The 26,077-nt window shown below is 36.2% G+C and overlaps 1 protein-coding gene, 1 long non-coding RNA gene and 1 pseudogene across 2 annotated transcripts in view; 2 read left to right on the plus strand and 1 right to left on the minus strand.

Moving 5' to 3' along the window:
* The window catches only part of LOC114577197 (uncharacterized), a 75,204-nt pseudogene that overhangs the window by 9,267 nt on the left and 39,860 nt on the right, over positions 1-26,077 (minus strand).
* LOC133666540 (uncharacterized) lies at positions 2,528-5,572 on the plus strand. Its single transcript, XR_009830792.1, has 2 exons — positions 2,528-3,045; positions 3,106-5,572. It is a non-coding gene; the product is annotated as an uncharacterized LOC133666540 (long non-coding RNA).
* Positions 11,713-26,077, plus strand: part of LOC107995293 (uncharacterized) — a 40,420-nt gene continuing 26,055 nt past the window's right edge. The window contains exons 1-2 of the mRNA XM_017052697.3: positions 11,713-12,768; positions 19,286-19,700. Of these exons, the coding sequence (XP_016908186.2) occupies positions 19,388-19,700 (313 nt within the window). The 5' untranslated portion in view covers positions 11,713-12,768; positions 19,286-19,387. The remainder of the gene's footprint in view (positions 12,769-19,285; positions 19,701-26,077) is intronic.

The following is a 26,077-nucleotide window of genomic DNA, read 5'->3' on the forward strand; positions in this document are numbered from 1 at the left end:
AGCCTTATATGCGTGTTTTCAAAATTGAAGAAATTCAACAAGATTTACATTACAAATTTCATGAATTTTAATCCTTAACAAATATTTTTAAGTAATTTAAATTTAAAAGTAATATCTTAATTTAAATCTATCCCACGCTATCGTAATCATAAATGGATATTTATTTATGCTTTAGAAATGTATTTATATAATTAAGAGAAAAAAGTAGTACAAAGATGGAGTTCCTTTAAAGGATGCAACTCGAAGAATTCTTACTTAAAGATGAAGATTAAACGAGGATATAAAAGGAGAACTCGATGGAACTATTGAAAGGAAGAAAGAATTTCAGATCATCATGTGAGAAACAATTTAAAATGGCAAATGATCAAAGATTGGAGGCCGCGTGTATGGACATGCATGGCCAGATGCGCGTTCGATGTATCATCGGCAAGTTGCACAATTTACCGCGGCTCTCGAGGCCCAAGATGGCGCGAACATGGCTATAAGAGAGAAATTGAGAGTTTAATATTTATGAATGGTTAAGAGGAGCATGGCAACTTTGTATTGCCTTTTTATTATATAGCGTGTTGTTCGATGTAGCAATTCAGACCTGTTTCTTTTTTTTTTTTTATGCTAGTCTCGTATTTCAAAAATTTATTTCAAAAACTTTCGAAATTTCAGCTAATAAAACGCAATTCACGAGTATGATTTATATATTTTTTTTAAATTTAAGAAACTTTTTGAATTACGATAATTTAGAAATAATTCGATAATTTGTAAATTATAATTGTAAACATTTGCAAAACAGGGTTTATCGTTTAACAATGTTGTCCTCGATTTTACAATGTATTTTAAGAAGCATGGAGAAGAAAGCAGTGTACGCGAGCCTTGTTATGTAATGTTTTCTCTGAAACATTTATCTTCGTCCAACCGGGGTGGTCGTAAGTGAAAAGAATTAATTGCATCGTTTTATGTTCGCTGTTATGTCAAAAAGATATTTCAACATGCATATTTATTAAAAAGAAAATATATATATAATAAGAGAGAAAGAGAGAGACATTTAAAATATAATTTATTATTTGGTGGTAAAATTAATTTTGTCGATGTAGAACAATATTTTGTTCTTTTAATTATCAAAAATATAGATGAAATCTTGGCAAAATTAATATTAACATTTATCATATTATGTAAGGACTATGAGAGTTATTAATTATTAATACTACATGACTATTAATTACTATTAGTACTCTGATACTTGTATATTTATCTATTTATACTTTTTTACAAACACAACAAGAATATATTGTGTCAATTTTTGATGTAAAAGTATAATACCTGAAACTAAGAAGATTTAAAAATTATCAAATTGCTTGAAAATAATAGATATAGATGATATAATAATAAAAAATACAATAAGTTATACAAATTCTTAAAATTTCATTTAAAATAGTTCACAACTATCCTTTTCCAAGTACATGCCTCAATGCAACATTGAAGAAGACGATGGCTGGGTGGATTGCCATTGCACCTGGAGTGCAAGCGTACTCCTTAACCTTGGATTAATTTATGCATCGACTTCGACTGCACTTATTTCTGCAAGAAATGCGATAAGATGATATCGGTAAAACTTTCAAAACAGTCGTCATATTGTTGCACGACGTTTGGATCATTGATTTCACATAAGTATATCTTATGCAAATAGGTGTCCATTTTTAAAAATGTATTTTATTGCTTATGCATGTTTCAAAGACGTTCAAATAAATACAGCACAAGGATATAGAAAATCGAAATCGACGTGTTTCTTTAAAAAAAAAATATTATAGTAAAAAAACGAACGATATTATAGATAAATTCTAACAATCACCAACAAAGAATTCCTTTACTTTGTAAATTATAGTTAATATATTCATGAACATTTTAATTGGTAAAGATCTTACCAACAGGAAAATTTATAAATTATTAATGTATTATCTCGAATCACTCTTTTCTCAGTTTCAATAATTCCATAATCTGTATTATACTACTATACTCTGCACTAATACTCAATCATTCTTTTTTCACTTCGCGTAATTCAATCACGCACACTTAACACAATAATCAACGATTAAACCAACTCCGACACAGATTCAGATTTCAAATCCCTCGTGAAATTACACGACGAAATTACAACAAAAAACGATCGCTTAACAACCTAACCTAAAACGCCGGTATCTCACGGTCGCCAGGTTCATCGACTCAACCACCATCCCCGGCCTGTCGCGTTAAAAGCGTGCAGCCGTGATAAAAATCATCATTGTTTCCCGTAGGCGAGGGCCTCGCCTCGTTTCAATTCTATCCGCAAGAAGAGAAAGAAACGAGGCTCGAAAGTAGTGGCTCTTAGAAGAGTAACTTATCAGCCCGGCCGCGATAGAGGCTTTTTGCGAGGATAGGGGGCGCGTTAAAGCAGAAAACAAAGTAGCCACACCGTGAAATGACTCACGTATTTGGTATGCATTCCCTCTCTTTCTCTCTCTCTCTCCATCTCTCCGTTAAAGTAACACTTAGCAAGTTTAAATGTGTGCACGTGTAATACTGGCGCGCGAAGGCCAACGTAAATCTGTGTTTCGACGTTTATTCCGTTGCAAAGCGTTAATTTCTGCGGGTTACCGCGCCACGTCGTGACGGTGCGCCCTTAAATGGCCAACTCTCGGCTTGGTTTCGCGCGTTCTATCCAACTATTTGCATTGTTAAATATTAGTAATAACGATCGAGGCTTTGGACCGAGTGTTGCGCAATTTACGAGCTAGAAACAAATACATCGCCTGCAGCCTCGGACTAACGAAGTTGGTGGAGCTGGTGAACCAGTACCAGGGCTGTAAAAAAAAGCACGGGGACCACACGGGAGGCTTCTGCTTCTTGCGACGAAGACGAGGTTTCGAGAGGAAAGGTTCGAACGTGGATTGCACGTTTCGAGTATGGACGGCTTCGAGGTTTTTTTAGATTTTCCACTTGAGAAGGAGGAGAAGGAGGAAGAAACTGGATGTTTAATTAAGGGATTTCGATGAGAAAGTTGGATCTGGAACGATGGTAAGAAATTGTTGATGATGTTGAATTTAAAATGACCGATTGAAAGGAAGTTGTTTACAGAGATTAACAGAGGGTTGAAGTTTCTCATTTTAAACTTTTTTTTTGGAGAGTAATGTTAATTGAAAGAATTTCGATGTGAAACGATGGATGATGGATAATAAGAGAAAATGATAAGATGGATATTGAAATATTATAAAAAGATGGAAGGAAGAATTTTTTGATTCGTATTGAATTTTTTTTTGCAATTATTGTAATAATTTAATTTCTTGCTTAAGACGAAACGCGTATTTTTTTTTATTTAACTTATAAGGAAATGATTTATTCTGATGGATATATGATTGGATATAGGAATCGCAAGAAACAGAGGTTCCGTTGTCACGCTAGAAACCCCATGGTGGCGAGAACTAGAAGTACCGCTACGAATATAACTCGCTTCCCGCTTGTCTCATCTCTGTTACAGAGAGTAAATTGGCAAGTGTTTTTAAATACCTAGTAATTATAGATTATAAAAGAGTAGAAAGAGTATGTCACGAGAGAGATTTTTAATTGATAAAGTTATAAAATTTTATAAGTTAATTATTGCCAAGTTAATAAGTAAGTAAGATTTTTCAAACTGCAAATTGAATTCTACCTCGTTCTTCAATCAACACGCTACCGTCGAAAGCAAACAAATTTTCCTGTCATCGACAATAATTATTTCCTATTTTAAAATAATTTCATTAACGGTTATCGACAATATCCTTTTGATCGAAGCCAACTTTAGATTATTTCTGCTCATTCAAGCCCAGCATTTTTCCTCCAATAATTCCTAACCGCAGTAAAAATCGAGACGAGTCGACGATAACGAGATTCACGCTTCCAATTCATTTAAACATATCGAACAAACGTAATAAAGCAATAATGAAGAAAGAAGAGAGAGGGGGAAGAACGAAAAGAAAAATCGAAAGAAAACAGCAGCGAATAAAAAATACACGGGATAAAAAACAGAGGGGAAAACGGTGAGCAAGCGGCGGATGGCAATATGGCGGCGGAAAAACCGAGCCATCTGGCGGACGAAACGGAAATGAGGATCGAAACCGCGATTCTCCGGTCTCGAAACGCGGAATGGCAAGTTTCTTTATGCAGGGTGTGATCGAGGTGTCCGCAATGACGAATAATGCTCAGCGCGCAAATCAACCGAGTGAAAAAGAGCGTGCAACGGAGAGACAAGAAGTCGCGCCTGTGACCGCGGCCGCGTACGAGCATTGAATAACGCCATGCCAGAACGAAGAGGATCGTTTTTGCGGCGTCATTGACATTTTCATTAAGTCGCTTCCCTTTACAGAGGCTCATGATTATTTATAGGTCGATTGATGATGATAATGACCACCGTGGCGCGTCTCGAACGATCCTTTTTTTTTTTCCTTTTTCCTTCTCAATGCGGACCAAGGTGATTGAGAGTCAGCGCGTGTTTCATTGGTAGATGGCATGACGATTCGACTGATGAGGAATGATGTTGTCGGAGAAGAAGAACAATAAAGCGGGAGAGTTATTTTTAAGGATACCGATTTTAAAATTGTAAACAAGTTGCCATTCAGCCAAGAAGAAATTAATCGGAATTGGATTTCATTCCCCGATACGGCTTCCTACGACATTCGATTATTGTATTAAGTAAAAGAAGGGAATTCTTCTATGATTATAATGTTATAACTTAATTTATGAAAATGTTGAATTGTTAGGAATATTTATTACTACAGGGACACGTTATGTATTAATAAAAAAAATACTATACCAGAAAAGAAGGAACATCTCGAGTCGTGTTCCTGGCATCGCAACGAAAATTATTACCATTCTCTTTTCGACATTGCACATTCCTTGTAATAACATATGGTACATCCATAACATTGTTGCAAAACAAGGTCGACACTGTACCACTTCTGGATGGGATTGCCTCTTAACACGGAGTAGGGCTGTGTTCCGTAACGTCGCCGTCAACCACGATGCAATCAAGTCTTAAGCGTGCAAATGCGACGTGCAAACAAACTGGAACGGCAATTATTTACGTAAGCATCGAGATCGTGGGATCTGTTTGGAATGACACGTCGTTAGACGGCAGGATCGATATTCTAGTTCCTGAAGAATTATTACTGGTCATCCTTGAGGCTGGCCGAGAGATCTTTTGCAAGGACGGATTGACAAGTAGATTTCGATCAATCATCTCCATCATTTTTGATAATTGCAGCCTGTGAACGATACATTAGACGTTGGTACGAGGCAATTAGCGAGTAGGATTGATGGAGTTGCACTAAAAAAACTTTTTCATCTTATATTTAAATAAAAAGAAAAAAAACTGTACTTTTTTCAATATAGTTTCAATTATTTTGAATCAAAGAATATACGAAAGTGTATTGTTTTAAATTTTTTTTAAGGAGAAATGCATTCGAAGATCGTTGAATTTTGAGGAGGGATGATCCATGGAAACTTGGAATTACGAAACTAATTAATCATTGAAAAAAAGAACAAATAAAATTATTATGAAAATAATAAACGATTTAAACACGAACCCACCTATCCAATTAATACGTTAAAAATACACTTTCCTTTTCCCACCCTTAGACTTGTCCCATTCATCAGACGAAAATAACTAGAAACATTTAAAGCTAAGCCTTTCTTCATTTCTCGCAAGAACCCCTAGGAACATAAATAAATCCCTTCGTACCTTCAACAGTTGTTAATTATTTGCATTACCATCCGTCCATACTTTATATTATTCCACTGATGCTGCCGTGCCATCCGAAACTTAATTAAATGCATTCAATTTGTTACACGTACAGGATTATTGACGGAATACTATTGCGTGTAACTGCATGGCTTCGAGGAGTAAAGGCGCTGACCTTCGGAAGGTCATCCGTCTCGAAGCGATAGACGATATGCTTCCGTGTGCCAGCAATGGCCGCACTACACTCGCCACGAGGAATATATTGACCCTGCGGGTGAATAAAATCATTATTCCTCGGCTGTTTGACGGCCGGTTAGTTGATAGAAGCGATTAAGTTGTGAAATTATTTCGAAAAGGTGTTTCGCTGAATTTATGAATCAATGAGTTATTGATAATGTTACTTATTCCTGGATGAAGAATGATATCGTTTGAGAATATATGAAGCTCTTTTTTTTTTCTTTTCCTCTTTTTCTGAAGATAATAACGTTTTTAATATTTATAGGTAATAAACGTAAAGTAATGATACTTCATTTATTATTTCGTTTTTATCTTTTTATCGTATTAAAGATTGTCAAAGGTGTGCAATTTGACATTGAACGCTTGTTTGGAGAAAATGATCGAGGAAGAAATTGACGCGATGACTCTCAATGCTTTTTGAAATCACTGAAAAAATATTTTCCTTTCGCGGGAAAAATTCAAATTTTAAACGCGGTTAATTAACAAGGTGTCAAATTTTCAAACTTTAAAATAAAAAAATTCTCTAAATAAAAAAAGATTTCTAATAATATTACAAAACAATAAAGATCTAATTTGTTTTCGATCTAAATCGTAATCTGAAATAATTTCTAATCTAAAACAATTTCGATCATTTATGAATTAATATTCATTAAAATTTCAATTGTAATGAACAAGGCAATTTTTTTATAAGAATGACAAATCTGATAGTGGATGAGAATCACTGGGTTAAGGCCTGTTCACGCGTGTATGCGGTAAGAGTACACGCATGTACTCGCGTACTCGGCTCGTGAGCCGTGTACAAAGTCGGGGAAGTACGTACGGCATGTTTGATGACACTCGTCCCTTTGAGCGGCGCGGAAAAACCGACAGGCCTGCTCCGTCGCTCAGGATGTCACGCAAGTTAACACGCTTTGATAACGTCCGCATTAGCACGTTCAACCGGACGTGAATCGTCGATGATTAACGCCGGTTTCGCGCCAACGAAGATTAGAGATTCGCGGAAACTTTCACTCGAATGGCCAAGCGATAACGACGCATATGCAGATATGCGTATAGTAATTAATGCGATGTGATTCTTGGATCGATCGACGTGAGCCGAGGATCACTGGTAATAAATTCTTTCGTTGGTTTCAAAGATAAAATTCTGTGAAGGTATTTGAAGCGTTTAGATGATAATTTTAAAAATAAGTAGAAGGAAGGTTGATGTGATAATTGAAAAACTGTGGGAAAACATCAAATTATCGTAGATATGGATTTGATACTATGATATATTTCATTTGATAATATAATATATTTCGTAATTACGTAATAAATAGTAACGTTAAAAGTGTATAGTAACATTAAAAGTAAAATAATCGGGAAAAATTAAAACTGAATAAAATAATTAATAAGAAAGTAAATAAATATAAATAAATAAATTAATATGTATATGTATTTATTTATTTATATTTATTTTTCATATTGTTAAAATAATTAAGAATTAATAAGAATTCATCATAAAAGGAATCAACATAAAACATCATTATATCTCGCGAAGAGCTGATTCATAAAATGTATATTAAAAATTGTAATGCTTCATAAATATTTTATATCCGTTTAATCCTCATCTTTATTCAACTTCACTTCAAAACCGTCATTAAAAATACCATACCATGTTAATAAACTCCACATCAATAACGATCGAAATAAAAATCAAGGGAAATAAGACGTAGTATTAGCCACTATTCGCATCTTTCATCAATCAAGAACACCTTAAAACAACAACGTGTCGAGAGAACATAACCTAACAATACATACAATCATCAAGCGTTCATCGAATCTTTCATGAGATATTCACGCTATGCAATAAAGTATATCTCGCAACACGTTTCCTTGTTGAAAGACTTACAAAGAATAAAAAGATAAGAATGAAAAAATTTTGAAAAAAATGTGAGAAAACCTACCAGGGTGTGACTCGAGTCAAAGGCAAACAATCACGTCCACGTATCCTTAGCACAATGCCAGTCGCGATTCGAGACGAGGCACAATAAGGCATAATTCAAAATGAAGATCCACGGTGCGGTGTGGTATATAAGAGTGTCGATGTTTCTCTCTGTTCCATCCATGACCTCGGCAACACGCTCGCAAAAGAAACGTATTAATAGGCCGGCGGCACGCAATGAACACTGTCGCTGCCCGTCGTTGTAATCAGCATCGTGGCGAGTCAATAATCATTCCGTGACCGGTAATTACGGGGATGACAATGACGGTCGAGTAACAATTTCTCGTCTAAACACTGCCATCAATATTCCCAGCGTTCCAAAGTAATTAGCAGGTGTTGGAACGTGAAAGCGTTTTCGACACCATGTTGACTATATGCGCGCATGCGCGAATACGTTTGTATAATAGAGGCAAATAATTACGAGGGAAATTTGAAAGAGGAAGTGATGAAACGGTGAATTAGATAGATTTATACTATATGTACGTATAATAAAATAAAAGTTAAAAAGGAGAGAAAATTAATTGTAAAAGAATATTTACACAGAAAATTTTATAATAATAATTTTAATTTTATAATAATAATTTTTAATTTTTGGAAGCGAGTAAGAATTGTTAAAGAGTTTTTTGATCGTTCGCCGCTAATACACGCTTTGAAACAGTATCGGTGGCGGTGTAGCGTTGCACAACGATCAATCGTATTGCATTATTGCTTGCATACCGATACGCAGTTGCTCGTTTTTCCGAGAAACAGACACGTTCGATGAATAGGGTACAAGGAAACCTTGTATTGCAATGCCCAAGCGTATCGCTGACATCATGAATATTAATAATCCGCTAACGGTACCTGTTTTTGCTATCATGGGCGGGATATATTCACGCATTATTGTCCATCTAAATCTTGATCGAATGGATTTGAAGACAAATTTTAATACTCGTGAATATTTAAAATATCTCGAATGAGAATATGATTAATTATTTTAGAAGATCTTGATTGGTAGAAATTTTTCCCATTTTTTTCTATTCTCTCTGAAAGTTAGAAAAGAATTTGCATGATCAAATTTACATTACATAATATAACGTTACATAAGCGTGTTTCTAACACTGTTCAAATTTTACAGAATAGTTTGAAGACAGTTTTTGTAAAAAATTCAAATTTACTTAACTTTTTGGTTAAAATTTCAACCAAAATTGTTTATAGAATAGAATTTTTTTCATTTAGTTGTTATTTAAATGTTAATAATTTCAATATGATTTTTAAACATAGAATTTTAACTACCATTTTAAACACCATTTTATTAAATATGAAATTTTAACAATAGTTATAGAAATATAATTAAATTAAATTATATAAATACAAAACAAACGAACTAAATAAAAAATTATATATAACAAATTTTTTCACAAGCAACAAACTAATACTTTCACTGTTAATCAGTTAGAGAACGTAAGAGCAATTTATCCGAAGGCTGATGATATCCAACGGCACGCTGATGAAGGTCAAGATATAATGTAATCATCGACAAGCTCGATAATTGTCCATACACATTGAAGATAAAAAAAACGACTCCTGGAAGCATATACTTATATTACGAACCTACGACTACGAGGTCGATATCGTAAACATCGCGTTGCATAGCGGTTCCTCGAGATTTCTGAAAAGTGGCACACCATATGTTCGAATAGCATCTGGTGAACAGGATTTGAGAACCGTTTAAAGATGTAAATATCAAATTATATATGTAGCGACGCGATTAAATTAATATTAAATTACAGAGAAGTAGTTATGGTCAATAAGATATAATTGGAGAACTCTCTCTGTTATTAATAAATGTAATAACTTGTAGATCTTTCTTTTTCTATTGTAATTACACGCATTTAAAAAAAATAAGAAAATTACTAAAACTCGATGTCAACAAATCAAATTGATTAATAGATACTAATAATTAATAACATTTTAATATTGAAAAAAAAATAATTACAATGATGAAAGATCATCAAATTAATATAAATCTAAAAATATGTTTATATTTTTTATATTTTTTAAAATATCATAAATATAATTGCGTTAATAAATATAAAAAATAATTATTCAAGTATAACCAATAATAACTTTTTAAATAAAAAAGTAGAAAAATATGAGAGACAACGTTACGTTTGGATTAATCGAAATGGATTAAAACATCGATGATATCTCATTATCCATTGAAATATATTCAGATTATATCCTCGTTGTTTTAATCTCGATAAATACGAACTATGCAAATACATCGAAGCTTTCTCGGTTTCATCACGAAATACTAAGTTGCGATACAGTAATTTATGTTAATTATACGGATAGGTTATATAATAGAGGGTTGTTAATTAGACCGCGAACAAAGTGATTAAATCATGGTATTTCACATTAATAAGATGATGGATATAAGCTAATATTTAATGCTTATATTCGCGGATGAACAATGAATCTCACATAAATAATAGAGAACAGAGTCATAATACATATATCGATGCTTAACGAATATTTTTATTAATCGTAATATATTAATTACAATGAAATTATCTTGGATTTCTTACTGCGATCAATTTTTTTTTCACACATTAATCTTAGTATACGATATTATTGTTATCAAAATTAATATTTATTGTTAATCCTTTGTAGATAAAATAAATCGATTATATATAAATCTAATAGTTTTATTAAGTTCTAAGTTTTTCAAAACGTTTCAAAAAATTCTAAATTATTCATCGAATTTTCTCTAAAAGGAAAATTTTCAAATTTTTCGCATAATTGAATTTCAAATTTAATTTAAACTACTACTAAACTAAAGGATTTATTTATTTTATTTTTATTATAGATTTATGTTTACATACAAAATTATTACTAGCTATCTAGTTGTATTTACAAATTTTGCCACGCCTGTATAATTAATCGATTACGAAGCATATAATTTTGAATAAAATATGCAGTAGCTTCTTTTTCTAAAACACATTAATATTTAATTACCTGTTTTTAATAAATGTATTGTATTAATGCACTATTAAATTTGCATCACTAAATTTGTGTAGTTGCACATAAATTTGATAAATTTAAATATACAATGATATAGCTAGTTATTCATAATGCAATATCCGTTTAGAAAAATGAAGAAAAGAAATTATTTTGAGAATACATTTTCACATTTTATGATGTATAAAAGTATCGTAATAATTTTTAATGATCTATCATCTTCTTTTAGTTATATTAGAAAGAGAAAGGAGGAAAAGAATACGTATGACTATATGACATTTTCCGATCTTGTGAAAAAGAAATTGTTGAAATATTGTTACTTTTTTTGAATATAACTATTATCAATTAAATTGTACGAATTAATTTTATTATAATATTAAAACTAATGATAAATGATAAAAATGAATAGATCAAAATATTTACAAATATTTGCATTATCGTCAAAACAAAAATACATAACCTATAAATTCTACAACTTATTAGTTGTGTAAATAAAAATTATATATATATATCCCATATATGTTCAAAAAAAAAATTACAAGCTATTTAATATAAATGATATACAAATCGTAATCTTTAAAAGATTGTTTAAATATTGAAAGAATATAAAGTGCAACTTACAAGAGAAAGTTAGAATCTGGCAAGCAGGTGTATATTTATACTGATGCCATAATGATTACTTGGGAATATAAATATGAATTCATGGACGATGTGTATTTACAAATAATATCGTATCCCATTGTTTTACATGGAAACTCTATCATTTCTATTGCATTGATACGCAAATGCAAAAATTTATACAAAGTCCGAATTATATACTTCATATTTAATATTAAAACCACTATTCAATTTTTCACATCAAACACTGATATTCTTCAAATCTTAAACAAAGTCTATTAAATCCCAAACACTTGGATATCACTCCACAAAAATCACTAACCTCTCATCCCCATCCAACTCCCCATCCATTCCTTAAACACGTTCAAAATTACCATATTACGCAACGTACAATACATCGCCGCACGATATCCTAACCTATTACGATTCAACCCGAACTATGCACCATACCGAGAGGAAAATCGATTAGAAGAATATCTTCGAAGGTTCGCCGTTTTTTTTAGCGGGAAATCTGGCGCGGAACCGGAAGCAGAAATCAACGTAGAAAAAAGAAAAAGGCCGAAAGGCAGGAGCAACGTTCATAGAAAGGGAGTGGAAAGACTCGGCACTCAACGAAGGAGATATCCTCGTGAGTCGGTGTGTGCCCCCGAGTCTGCGCGATACAGTTTATTTGAAGCCGAGTTGAGGGTGGGGGTAACGGTCGGTCGTTCGTTGGCGCGTCCTCGCGGATCGCGGTTGAGCTTTAGTCGCACGATCTCGTCCGCTAGCGTCGGGCTGTTCTACGTCGAGTCTCGAAGCGTCTCGAATCGATCGATGGATCGATCGCGCTGTCGCGTCCCTCCTCCTACCGCCCGATTCCTCGAGAAGTCGACCGATCGTGTTCAGTCTATCGTTGATCGTTGATCGATTAGTTCTGATCATTGCTCGGTTCGTGTGGCGGAATAGAGAATTGTCGTCGATGATAAAGAGGATCCGGGTGAAAGTTTTTCATCAAAACATCGTTTCGTTCTCTCTCGTGCGTGGTCATGCTCGTAACCGTAGCGAGTTGTATAGTGCAGGTGAACCGCATGCGTGATAGAATCCGCGCATCCGTTCGATCCCGTGGCTCTTAAGAGGTTATACACACGCGTTTACGGGATTTTTGAGATTCTACCTATTGGGAAGGAGGCTGAGAGCGGTGAGAAAGGTGGGTGCAAAGATACAGGTGTTTTCTTTTTCTTATTTGTTTTTTTTATTATTTGTTTTTTCGTTTCTTCCCTCATCCCTCTTTTTTCCATTTTTTTTGTTCGACTTATTCGATGATCGTTTGACGAGGATTGGTGCATGAAGTGGCTACGAAGTGTGTTATTGGAACGTTCGATGAAAACGAGATGGGATAGATGGTATTTGGCATCCGTCTCGATAAATCGAGGAAACAATCGATCGATGTTGTTTCGTATCAAGGGACCGCGTTATTTTGCCGTGCTAGGCAATCTCGGGACGAATTGATATTGGCTCAAGAGGGATGTACTTGGTAAACATGAGCTACATAAAATGTTGACCGTGGGCAAATTGGTGTTATTCTTGTGGTCGTGAGAGCGTTTATGCGAATGGCGGGAGTAAGGAAATTGGAATCGAAGGAATTGTGTTGTGTAACTAGGTGAGAAAATATTGCTCGTGATCATTGGATAGAGTTTAGAGATTTGATAAAAAGATTGGTGTTGTTTAGTAAAAACATTTGTGATGCTTTCAGTTGAATGGAATCTTTATAATTGAAAGTAAAAGTCTTACGTGGCTAATAATAAATAGTGTAAATTATTCTAAATTTATTTGGCACTCTTTCACAAGAATTTATTAATTGATAATATTAATGACTTGACAAGTGACATGTTACAAAATTTTTCTACTATTTCATTTTAACTGGATTCAGATTTTTTGTTACAAAATTAATATTTAATTTTATTATGATAAAAACACAAGATTTATAAAATTTTTATTAATAATTTAAATTATTCATTATATTTCTTCATTATATATATATAATGTATAAAATATCATTTAACGTAAATAAAACAATTTGAAATTTTCATTGAAAAAAAAATGTATAAAAGCTACAACTTTAATCAGTGCAAATGAGAAAGATTATCGAAGGCATTCGCATTATGACGAGAATACTCTTTAAAAAAGAAAAAAAAAATATACTTACTCCGGTTGGCAAAAGAAAAGTAAACAAGCTGCTCTATGTGTATATTTATACGGCGGCAAAAATGTTGCACGACGGCTTTTAACTTCTCAACCAGCCAGAACGAGTTAACTCGTCTTTTATGAGAAACGCTTGCGCAGCGAAGTTTGCACTTTTATAAGGATAACACTTTATCAAAGCCTGTTGACGAGTTTATTTGGAATTTTCTAGTGGTACGAGACGAGTTCGAGGCGATTTTTCTGAAAAAAAGATCGGTAGATTAAAAAAAATTTCGAATCGAATCGATCAATATTTTTTTTCGTTTTAATAATATTATGCAAATGAAGAATTGTTTACTGTTTAATCGTTGGTCTATTGGCTCTCTGAGAATGCTGCTCATATGAATCACTCCATCTTGCAAGACCATCTTGCAATGGATTGAAAATTAATAGTTTCTTATATATAGTTGACTTTGTAGGCGATTTGTTCGTTTTACGAGTCGTAGATTATTTATTATCTGAAATTGAGAAGAGTATTTTTGCTAACACTTATATTCACACACGTATGCATTGTGAAATAATGTAGAAATGTATGAAAATTTATTCATTATGTTTGATAATTATATATATATGTATCTTTTTATAAATTTTTTTTATAAAAATTCTTACCTTTTAGAAAAATAATACAATACATTTTTATATAATTATTCATTTGAATATAATTAAAGAAATTTCCCTTCAAGAAGTAGAATATATTACACGAACTCGGTAGTATTATATAGTACAGATTTTTATCTATGTTAATCGCATTCTAATAACCTGAATTTTGACACGGAAAAGATTCATCATATGCAACTCGTAGTAAATTTTAAAATCCATTCCTTTCTATTTACTCATTCTTAATACTGGAACAACCAACCAACGTGTAAAACTGTTGTCGATTATTTTGGAAATTCCTAGGGAATTTCTAAGATATCCTAGCCATTTCACATCTGTTTCTTAAACTCGCATCAATTTATTTTCCCATCAACGTATAGTCAAAAGAAAACGAGCAAAATTTAACATTTGAAATATTATTTACTAGTTTATTCCTTAAATTGTTCTTTTTTTTTTGAAAAAATTGTTATTAATAAAATATACAAGAAACGAAAAGCGGAGAAACGAAAAAACTGGTGGAGATATCGAGCAAACAGGCGGTGAATTGCGAAGGAAGGGACGGGTAAACGCGCTAAAAGGCCGCAATCACGCCGGTGGTTTCGTTCTCACGGAACTCCGTTGCACAATATCAAACGCATCGCGATCATAAATTCAGATGGTCCGTATCTAAAAATAACCGTGCAAACGTACGTTTTTCTCTCTTCCCCCTCCCCCTCTCCTTTCTCTCTTCTCGGCAGGCGCGCGAGCAAGCTCGTTAATTACGAATCGCAAGAAAGTAAGACGATGCAGGCCGACTTTCCTGCCGCTCTTAATTAAAATCAGCTCGAGCGTTCCGCGCGTGGAACCGCACGCAGACGCGTGCACCGCGTCGAATTACGTCAGGGGACACGGAGGAATATCCGCCGCGCGAAAAGCATCGAGCGTTTCCAGGACGGCGTACGCCGTTAATGGATAAATTGCTAAATCTGGGACTTTCACTTGACTCGATCTATTATGCGCTTCGCGCGGAGAACCTATTTTCCATCGTCGACCTCGTTCATCGCTTATTTCGTAGCGGTATAACTCGTTAACTTTGTCATTATGTGGATTCGGATCTTCATTCGGGTTTTAATTTTTATTCCAATGTTTAAATTCGAAGAGTTGAGTTTTAAGAAACAATTTCTAGGGAACTCTAGATTACAACGATTTATTTATTATTATTTACTTTTCATCGCGAAATGTTTCGATGTTTCAAATGTTATTTTGATGAAATCTTTAGAAAAGGAGGGAGAGAATCTTTCTAGGGAACCCTAGAGCGAAATTTTTCCTCAATTTCTTTCTAATTTCACTTGAAACGGTGCTGGGGATATATATTAGCAAGAAAAAGAGGACACTGTATCGTATATAATAAAATTTCCAACTTGAAATTAGCAAACCACAACCGTGACGCAATTTGTCAAAGAAGCTACCGATCACGAAGCGAAGCATCGATCGTGAAAGTATTAATTACGGGTGTGTAATGAACGTCTTCCTATAATTAATTTGATTCGCGCTTCACGGCAATTTTAACCGGTGGCGCGGCTCGAGTCGACGATTACGCGTGTTACAGATGACAAACGCCGGCCGATTACACCGGTCCTACACCCGACACCAAAAAAGGAACACGTTCGAAAGTGAAATGGCGCGCTGTTCGAACGATCTCGCGAGGCGAACGAAAGCGTTTCGAAAGTTCTGCTTCTCGAGGACGACAGCCTCCAGTTTCTTCGGAATCGAACAGAAATCGAGAGGTCGCTGTTGTTTTCATTTCTGGGCCATGCCTTAGGGAAAATCGTAACACGTTCGAATTTCGTCGAAATGTTAAAAATGGCGGACTCGATCTTAAAGAAATTTTTATAAATCTTTAATGAAAAATGTATTCGAATAATAAACGAATAAGTTTTGAAAGTTTTACAGATAATAGATATTAAAAATGACGAATCGGATCAATTTAGAATTTGATGATTGAAATAAAATTTAAATATTTTTCGAGAAACTCGAGCTACTGAAATTATTGATGTAACGACGTTACAAGTTGGATCTACGAGCTCGTGATATCGAACAAAGAGTCGCATAAATTGAATCGAACATCTTAAAACAAAAGATCGAGTGTATGCGGGAGCCAAAGCCGTTTTCCGTGATGGAATACAAAACGTTTGACCGAACACGGTTGGCATATTGAACACCTTAAACGTGCAGATCAAACTTTAAACGCATCGATTAACGCATTGAAAATTATACGATTCTATTTAAAGAAACATACGTGATCTTCGTACTTTTATTTATAAAACAGAAAAAAGAAAAATTAAATTATATCGGATTACCTCGGGACGAATTTTTATTCACCAGGCAAATAATTTACCGGTAATTCGCCGTTACAAATTAAAATTGGATATTGGATATTAGAATAATTTTATAAATAATGAGATGTGATATCGACAACACAATCATTTAACCAGAAGAAAAATCAGAAAATATCAGAAGGGAAAGATGTACGGATAGATCTATCAACAGAGAAATCAACTTTTCTTTTCTTCGCTCGTCAAACTTTTATCATCCGTTAATTGATCCAAATTAGGTTGAAATAATTACTTCGATCGAGCCAATTTAAATTCCAAGGTAACGTCTACCCTTTCGATCATTCTCCTCCATAACCGCAAAAACTCAAGTTTCTCCTAGGTGACTTGCACTTGTACCATTCTTCAGAGTTGCGCTCGCGCGTTCACAGCAACATCGCACTCGCATCGCATACGAATGACAGGAATTAATATTCCAGCTGTGTGTAAGATATGATGTACAGAGACCCATGGGCATTATCCATGGTTCCGGTCATGAATACGCATGAGCGAGTATTTTTTTTCCCCTCCCCTCTTCTCTTCCTTTTTCCATGAAAACCAGAGACAAACCTGCCACCAATCCTTTCGATTATTCTCTCGATTATTTTGCCTCCGAGTTGGTGGCAATCGTATCGTAAAGGGGAGGTTTAATTGCCTAATGACAAGGAAGAATTGTCGATTTGATTTTTTTTTTGATAGATTGATTGTTATATTTAAATTGAGAGCGAGTATTGAACATCTTAGAGGAGAAGCGATAATAAGAAAGTTAAAATTTTGGTGTATTTTTATTTGAAATGAATTTTATTTATTTATTTATTTTTTTTTTTTAAGGATAATTTATTTGATTCGTTCAAAGATAAAATAAGTACTTTTATCTAGTTAATAAAGATATTATGTGATTTTATTAATTGTTATTAAATATCATTTAAAACAGGTTGTTCTATGGATAATTATCGATTCAAATTTTATTCCAATATATCTTGAAATAATTTTGATCCTCGACCGATTAAAAACGCATCTTTCCATAACTTGTGCTCGCGTCAAGCCACCGGTAAAGTATATACGCGACGAGCATCAAATAACAAGTAACAAGAAGTATGGGGGTTGATTTATAACAGTATGATTTAAACTGACACGGCAAATTATCGAGTCGTCAAACGCAAAAATCCCATTTGTTATGACCGAGTGCTAACTAGGCAATTTATACGTTTTTTTTTTTTTTTTTTCTTTTCACGATCCAAAGAAACTGCGAATTGTCATCAGGTTTTTGTCAACGTAACCTTGTAATTATGTTGGCAAACGTCGTACAAGAGTTGCGGATAAATTGAGCTGTTAGTGTCTACGAAAATTTTGTAAGAGGAATAGTAAAATTATGTCATTTTTGTTTTGAAATATCGACAATATATATTAATAAAATTCTTCAAGCTAGATAATAATTTTGTTACCACAATATTATAGACATTTGTAAACTATACAATTTGAGTTCCTAAAAAGGAATTCATTCGATATTTTGATCATCTCGAGCTACAATGTTTGTGTATATATAATAATCAATCATACGATATCATTCAATCAATTTTGTGGAAGAAGATTATTCGAGCATCAAACCTAACCTAGATCGAAAACCTAACCTAAAAATTTTTCCAGGCCTTGCGTAAGAGAAAATTGAAAATTTCTTAATATAGAAGAAAAGTTGTTTATGTGAATTTGAAGTTAAGATTACAGAAAATTGGAAAATTTTAATAAGGCGATTCCAGATCGAAAATCTCTTTCCATTATTTATATATATATATACATATATCAGTAAGAAATTGAAATTCTTAATATAGAAGAAAAGTTATTTATACACGTATATTTTTATATGAATTTGAGATTAAGGTTAAAGAAAATTGAAACGATTTCCTTTAATTTTACAGATTACAAACTGACTTATTTAGTAATGTAAAAGCTTTCAAACAAGAGCGATCATCTCATCCTATTTCTTCATTTTCTAAAGACAGAAAAACCGCATCGAAAAATCTATTTCTAGAGACATCATTTGTCCAATGATCCAATTAAAAATCTCTGGCTATCAATCCTTTATCCTAATCACTTACAACTAATTCGTAGTTCTAATTTGTCTCGCGTCAAAGAGTGATCCGCAAGAATTTATCCTTAACTGATTGCAACTCAACAGACTAGATTCCATTTATTTTTCATTCTTCTTGCTTTCTTTCTCTCTCTCTCTCTCCACTCTCTCCACTATCTCCTCGTCTGAAAGACAAACACCGGTGGCGACACAGCGGTACGCCACCAGAGATAATCATCGTCATAAATTCATCATCATCATCACCATCATCGTCAAGCCGGCCCTGAGAGCATAATCACTCGTTAGCCGAGGCACACTTCGCCGCGGGCGAATCACTGTCAAGGCTGCCACGCTTCGCGGAATAACGAATTCCATCTGGATGCTCTTCCACGCTTTTCTCCCTTCTTATCTCTGTTTCGCATTGTTCGGATCGAACTTGACGCACTCTTCTCTATTTCTGTTTGCAGAAGAAGAAGAAGACGAGACTCGCGGTGGAACTGCCGAACCTCGTCCGATTTACACGCTCGCTGAATCTGGTGTCTGAATGAAATCGTGGAAATCGCGGGACGATGTCGTCGAGTGGTGAATTTTCGACACTGTCGAGCGGCGAGGCGACCGGAACCGGAGACGACTCGTTGCCCAGTTCTCGAGAGGCGACCGCGGAAGCTGCGGGTTCGGGTGCCGGTTTCATGCCGCTGCGCGAGTTCCTCGACAGATTCTCGTTACCTAGGGTGGTGAGGGTGGAAGGTGCCGGTGGAAGGCCGATATTGTTGTACAAGCAACAGCAAAGATCGCTGAGAGTCACGGCTACGCTGCTGATGCATCGCTACCGGCATGACGTGAAGGTTGGACCTGAGATTGTGATTCCGGAGGGATATCCTGGTGAGTGGAATTTACTTTTGTAGTTTTTAAGAGGAAAGGATATATATTTTTCGACTCAAGAGTCAATTTGAACTTCAATAATGGAAATTTTCAATAAGCAAAATTTTGAAAAAAGATACCGAATCGATAATGAATTCTGGAAACATCGGGCTTGCTCACGTTTCTTATTTTCTACTTCTTATTTTCACCGCCAGGTGGCTCACCGATCCTCGTTTCTCGCAAGCACTCTTACATCCAATCCACTATATACGAGTCAAAAATACTTGTCGACAAATAGCATAAATCGGTAACGAAACTTTCTATCTTTTTATTTTTTTTTTTTTTTCCTTTCTAACTTCATTTACATCGCCGCGTCCTGTTCAATTATATCCCTATCTCGCATCCATCACGCGATTAAAATACAATCGACGAGTATGGAACTCGTTCAGAACCAGATTCCATTATTATCAGATACAAAACGATTTCGATAGAGAAATCTGCAAATAATAGACACGACGGCATTTCCAAACCGAGCATTCGAAACATTTTCTCCTCCGTGGCCGATAAATCAAGTCAAGGAGAACCGTCGAAACGGCGATGGCCGTGGAAAAGCAAGGGGCCGATATCCGGCCAGAAAATTCATTAAACTGGTGCGTGCGCGCGCCGGTGGCGCTTAATGGAACGGGAGATATCCCCGGCCCCATAGAATCGGCTGTGTGCCGATATATCGATCACGTCGGCCGCGATGATCGATCGTGCGCGCGAGTCGCTATCGTGGAATTCGATCTGAGCGTGGATTAAAGCTAGCGCTTGGCCGGCTTGCGCAAGATCGAGGCCAGGGAATGTGGCCGATTAATAAACGGCCCCTTTGATCGATGGAAACGTTTACATTCCCATCTCGCTCCTTTTTAACCAGTTTTGCGATTATCCCTTCTCGCAAAACGATTGCCCAGCCTCGGGAGCAGACGATAGAAACGGGGTTGTTGCTGTTTGATTTACGGATTTTATCCGATATTGCGAATGTCTTAATTTATTCGACCACTATCTGAGAATTGTTTTATGGAACTCTGTCAAAAGTTAAACAAAATCGATCAACGTGTTCTCTCCTTTCGTTCGAGAATTTCATTGCACGTTTTATTAAAATCACCGAGATCGAAGATCGCTTGCAACATTCTCCAGATTTCCTGTGCACGACGATACACAAGAAGGCGCATTTGTTTGCTTATTTACCTGCAGCCGAGTGTGTACATATGTAATCAGGTTGTAGTAGGCACGGTGGTGATTTAACCGAGGCCCAGAGAAAGAAAGTAACGGATGGTTTGTAGGTGGCGGTCTCAACAATGAGACCGAGCATTGGAAGGAGCGTTCGATTCGTGCCGTGCTCGAGCCTGACCAAGCGTTTTCGTCGTTTTAGTTTCGTTTTTCTCGCGAATTATCGATTTCGGAATCAGCTTCGGTTACAGGCGACGTTTATAGTAAATTGTGAATTATTGAAAGATTACCCGTCAGATCTTATCTTATGATATCGTGATTGGATATGACGGCCATGAGTCGTAAAAATTACAGCGTGGCTCGAGGAATAATCGGTTAAAAGGGTCGAGCACGCGACACGCAATATAAATCCCATCGCATTTATTAATCACGATAATAAAAAGAAATACGAAAACAACAGTTGGTTGATCGTGTTCGAGGATCGTTCGTACCCTTCACTCGATCGAGTCAAACGCGTGCCGGTATTAAATTAAATCGTTACAATTTCATACACGAATATAACTCTGATCCGCCGTAATCTCCAAAACGATTGGACTCGCGAATCTCTTTCGACAAATCTCGAATGGTTCACTTGATTATTCAACGAAGAGGTCACGGTGGAGGTGGTCAGTGACATACGGCCGCGTGTAACGGCCTGGTATTAGCATAACGGCTGGCCGATACTTTTCCAACGAAAACGCGCGAATTACGTATGCACGGCGTGGGTCGAAAATCACGGTTGATGCAGCGATTCCGCTGCAACAGTTTCGTTGGAATAGCCGTCTCTCTTCCTGCTTCTGTCTCTTTCCCTCCCATCCCACTCCAAGACTTTCGATGTCTCCCGCGATTTTCCATTTCTCTTCATTTTATTACGTTCCTTCAGACGAAAATTCAAATCGATGGTATTTGAAAATAATCCACGTGGTGTAATTGTGAACGATTCCTCGAAAAATAATATAAAACACGAAACATCATGAAACTCATTTTCCCTTATCAACTTTCCAAGTCGGGCGTTCTCCACCCACGCTTCCATCAGGAACTTATGCAAACTAGACGCGTAATGATCGCATCTCCGTTCACAATGGGTCGCTAACGAAGCCTCGACTGGTCTAATCTCGACACCGTGTTACAATCGTCGCCCCTTCTCGCCCCCTCGTCGCGTGCTCCGAATCTCCGCAGCGGATTTCCTCCTCGAAGCCGCTCTCCTCCTGCTCGTACGGGGCGGACGATCGATACGCACTTTGAGGATTTAATTACGAGTCCATTGGAGAGGAGAATTTAATTACGAGCCTATCTAATTCTGGAGAAAAGGAAGGGTATGTGTTTCGAGTATAAATGGTATAAATAAAGCGAAGAGATTAGATAAAGAATTTCAAATTGTATCTTTGAAAATATCTGATTCGTAATATCTCAAAACGTTACGATTTTATTTGTTGGGGAGTCAGGAAAGGCGAAAGATAAGATGGGAAAAATTTTGGATACAGGGTGGCGATTTTTGAAAGAATCTCAATCACGAGGGAAGAGAGGAGAAGGTCGTCAAGATAGCGCTAAAAGATCCATAATATCGCGAGTTTTATAATAAGTTGCCTCCGTCGTTTTTTTTTCTTTTTATAGATGGGTGTATAACGCAACACACGAGTAAATAGCAAATTAATGTCTATTAACTAATCGAAATAATACAGCGATTATGATGCTTCCCCCGTGTAATCGTATAAACATTAAAAGAATGTAGGTTTTAGAAAAAGAAAGAGGAAAAAATTCCAAGATGTGAATTTTTTAGCATTTATAATGACGATCGCGTCGTTACTCTAATCTGACGCGTAAGAAAATTAAAACAAGCGTACGATGAGAAACTGATTGAAAAACAGTACATTTGCATAATCATTTAAAATATAACCGCCGATAAATTTCTGACTGTTAAACTCATAGAGAAGGAATGCGTTTTGAGTAAAAAGGATTTAATTATTGATAAGATACGCTCATTTTGTATAAAGTATTATTTACGACTATCTAAATTTTATGTTAACATCGAGATATAATGTAATTCTGCCAATATTACCTTCTTATAATCATAGAAAATGATGCCTATTTATTATTTTTCTACTTTTTGTTCATTACAGAAATTTCCTTTTTTATTCATTTTTTTTTCAGAATGGCGACTTTAAAACTTTTCCAAACCATGATTTATATATCGTATCCAATTCACTTTATTGTTATTATTTTTTTTTTTTTCAAACAACGCTCTTTGAATCGTACGTTATATTTAATCTTGACAATTTGCAACACTATCTTCGTTATCTACATCATATCCAATATCTAGCTCAAAACTTCAATTTCACTTTTTAAAGAAACCACTATTTTATAGCCTCTCTCAAATCCAATACCCTACACTTCACACTTCAATAGCAACGTCAATTCTTCTCTCTGTAGAAAATTGCTGAAACAGCGACTGAAACGCATCACTTTATACCTCCTGAAACCGTGACCACCACGACCCACGGCTGCACCTAATCCGGCCCAAAGTTCAACAGCCCGGAATACGAGGAATTCCAGGCGGATCGACTTGGAGGAGATCGAGGTATCCTTCCTTCCTCCTCCGAGAGAAGGCAACCCCCGGAGGGCAGAATTCGATTCCAAAGAGTCAACCAGGTGTAGACCATCCTGGAATAAACATATTTCCAGTCGATCGTCGGCCGTGCATCGGCCCATAAATAAAACAAGAAATTCCACGACCATTGGTCCGCCATAAATCCCCCGTCCACGGCTCGTTCTCGATGGCTCGGAGGAACCACCTTTCGTGCCTCCTACCCTGGTCGTAAAACGATGCCCAGGGGCTTGCCCTTCCCTCGCGGGGGATACCCTGGCATAGAAGCAGAGGCCGATCCTCGACTTTCGATTTCGCGGCTCCCTCGCGTTTTCCGAGGGATTTATGCAAATCCAGGGGCGGCGGAGACGAGGATCTGCGAAATCACTGCGCGCAATACTACGCGTTCCTGGTTGTAAATCAACCGGGGTTATGGGGAAGGGAATCGAGCGCTGGCACCCACTTCCGCCCGACAACAATCCAGGGTGTTTCGAAGCTCTCGCGGCTTTCAGCTCTGTTTCGACCCAACTTGATGAGGATTTTTGGAACAAGGTTTTCAAACAATTTTTAATTCGAAGAGACAGAGAAATTTTTGCATTTTGGAGAGGTAATGGAGAAAGAATCAACGATGGGGAAGAGTTTATACTCTCTGGAGAAGAGATTTCTTATGTCGAATGATTTGCAAGTGTTTGAAATTGATTTCTATTGAGATTTATGAGAGAAGAATTTAAAAATCGTCTCTACGCCCACACGCCACAACTGCTTCGTTTCACAGAGGAAGATACGACTCTTTTTCTCGTCACGAGGCGAGATTACAACGTCGAAAAGCGATTCTCTCGATCGGCGAAGCACTCCCACGGTGTCTCGCGAAGTCACGAGCGCGCTTTCACGCGATATCTCTACAACAGCCCCTATAAAGATAAGCCTTTCTTCCTTCCATCTCTCTCTCTCTCTCTCTCTCGTCTTCGTCCATCTCTCTACGCCCATAAACTTCGTCCTGGCCGCACCTGATAGACACGCTCCACTCCGACTGATAACGTTTTGCGAGACAAAGAGGAAAAAAGCGTGGGTACCGAAGAAATCCACGGATAAAGATCTCTTTTAGCTAGGGCAAGCGTGTATTCGCGTCAAAAAGTGAACAAATATAATAGGGATAATAGGAGTTAATGGTCACATGGCGCTAGTATCACTAAGATTTTAATAAACTCTTAAATTATGATATCCCAATTGTTCAAATAAAAGGATTACAATTTTACAAACCAGCCTCCTAAAAAAAGTGAACAATTGGCTAATCAATATTGGCTAATTGGCGGACTTATTTCACGCGACTTAGAAAGAAGAAAAAGGATTTTCACAAATCCTTCGTCTCGAATCCAATTATCCAATTATCGCTCTTTTTCCATCTCTCATCGCTTTAATTCAATCCCCTGGCATTTATACCCTGGATCATCACAGTGGTTTGTGCATCTAGCCGATTCCACAGGCGGGACGAAAAAGCAAGGAAGTAAGAAGAGAAGATTTTTCAACCGACCGCCTGATCCTTAACCGGAATACCAAAGATTACAGTGCTTTCCGTTTCCAGCACACGTGTTCATGCATTTCGAGTTTTCTAAATCAGACGTTGTTGCCTCTTCCGAACGGCCAGAAACCGTGGAGGAGAGTAGCAATCTGGAAGGGTTAACGGGGACGAGCCGAGAGATCCCTGAAACGCGTTCCAATTTCCTAGGGAAGCCTTCTGTGATATTAAATCGGGGGAATCGAGCGCCGCCTCGTTCCCTCTCGCTTAATCGCTCGGGGAAAGCCGGTGAATTCATCCAACGAGCACGTAGATTTATTACGGGATGGGGAATGCCTGTTATCGCTATTCTGTTATCATCGTTCCAGGGAAATACGCTTTAAACGAAGCTTCGGGTAGAGAGGGAGAGAGATGCTAAGAGGTTTTCTAACATTTCTACCAGGTAAATTCTTGGGAATCGTTGGCCATATCGTGGAGGGAGGGGAGGGGAGAGGTAAATAGGAAATAAGTTTCATGGAAACGCTGGGTGTTGCGTGTAAGAGCACGTAAACTCGTTTATTTTGATTTCTATTTATACGTGTGCACGGCCAGATACTTTTTTTTCTTATTAAATATATAAATTTGATATTACTTCCTTCTTCAACTTTTTCAATTCGATTCTACGAATTAAATCGTCAACGTGTTCCTGAAGGATTATCGAAAGAAAAAGATTAGTTAATGAAATAAGTATCACCCAGTTTCCAGGTAATGAGATAATTTCTCAAATAAGCATGGAAATGGCCACGTTTTCCACGTTCGAGATCGCGTGTTTCCCTCGAAAGTGGTTTTCCTGGAAAGAGAAACTATCGTCGTGTCGCGGAATGTCGCTTGAAGGGGGAGATGGGATCCATTTTGAGGAAAGTGGGGGAGGCGCACGCTTTCCACGAAGTTGTTCTCGAAATAAATAAAAAGAAATTTTATCACAATTTTTATCTCCTATCTAATTACAAGAATATATATTATAAGGATATGGAAAGATTCTTAAGAAAAGGAAGGAACAACAACAAC

This window comes from Apis cerana, linkage group LG8 (assembly GCF_029169275.1).
Source record: "Apis cerana isolate GH-2021 linkage group LG8, AcerK_1.0, whole genome shotgun sequence".
Taxonomy (NCBI): Eukaryota; Metazoa; Arthropoda; class Insecta; order Hymenoptera; family Apidae; genus Apis; species Apis cerana.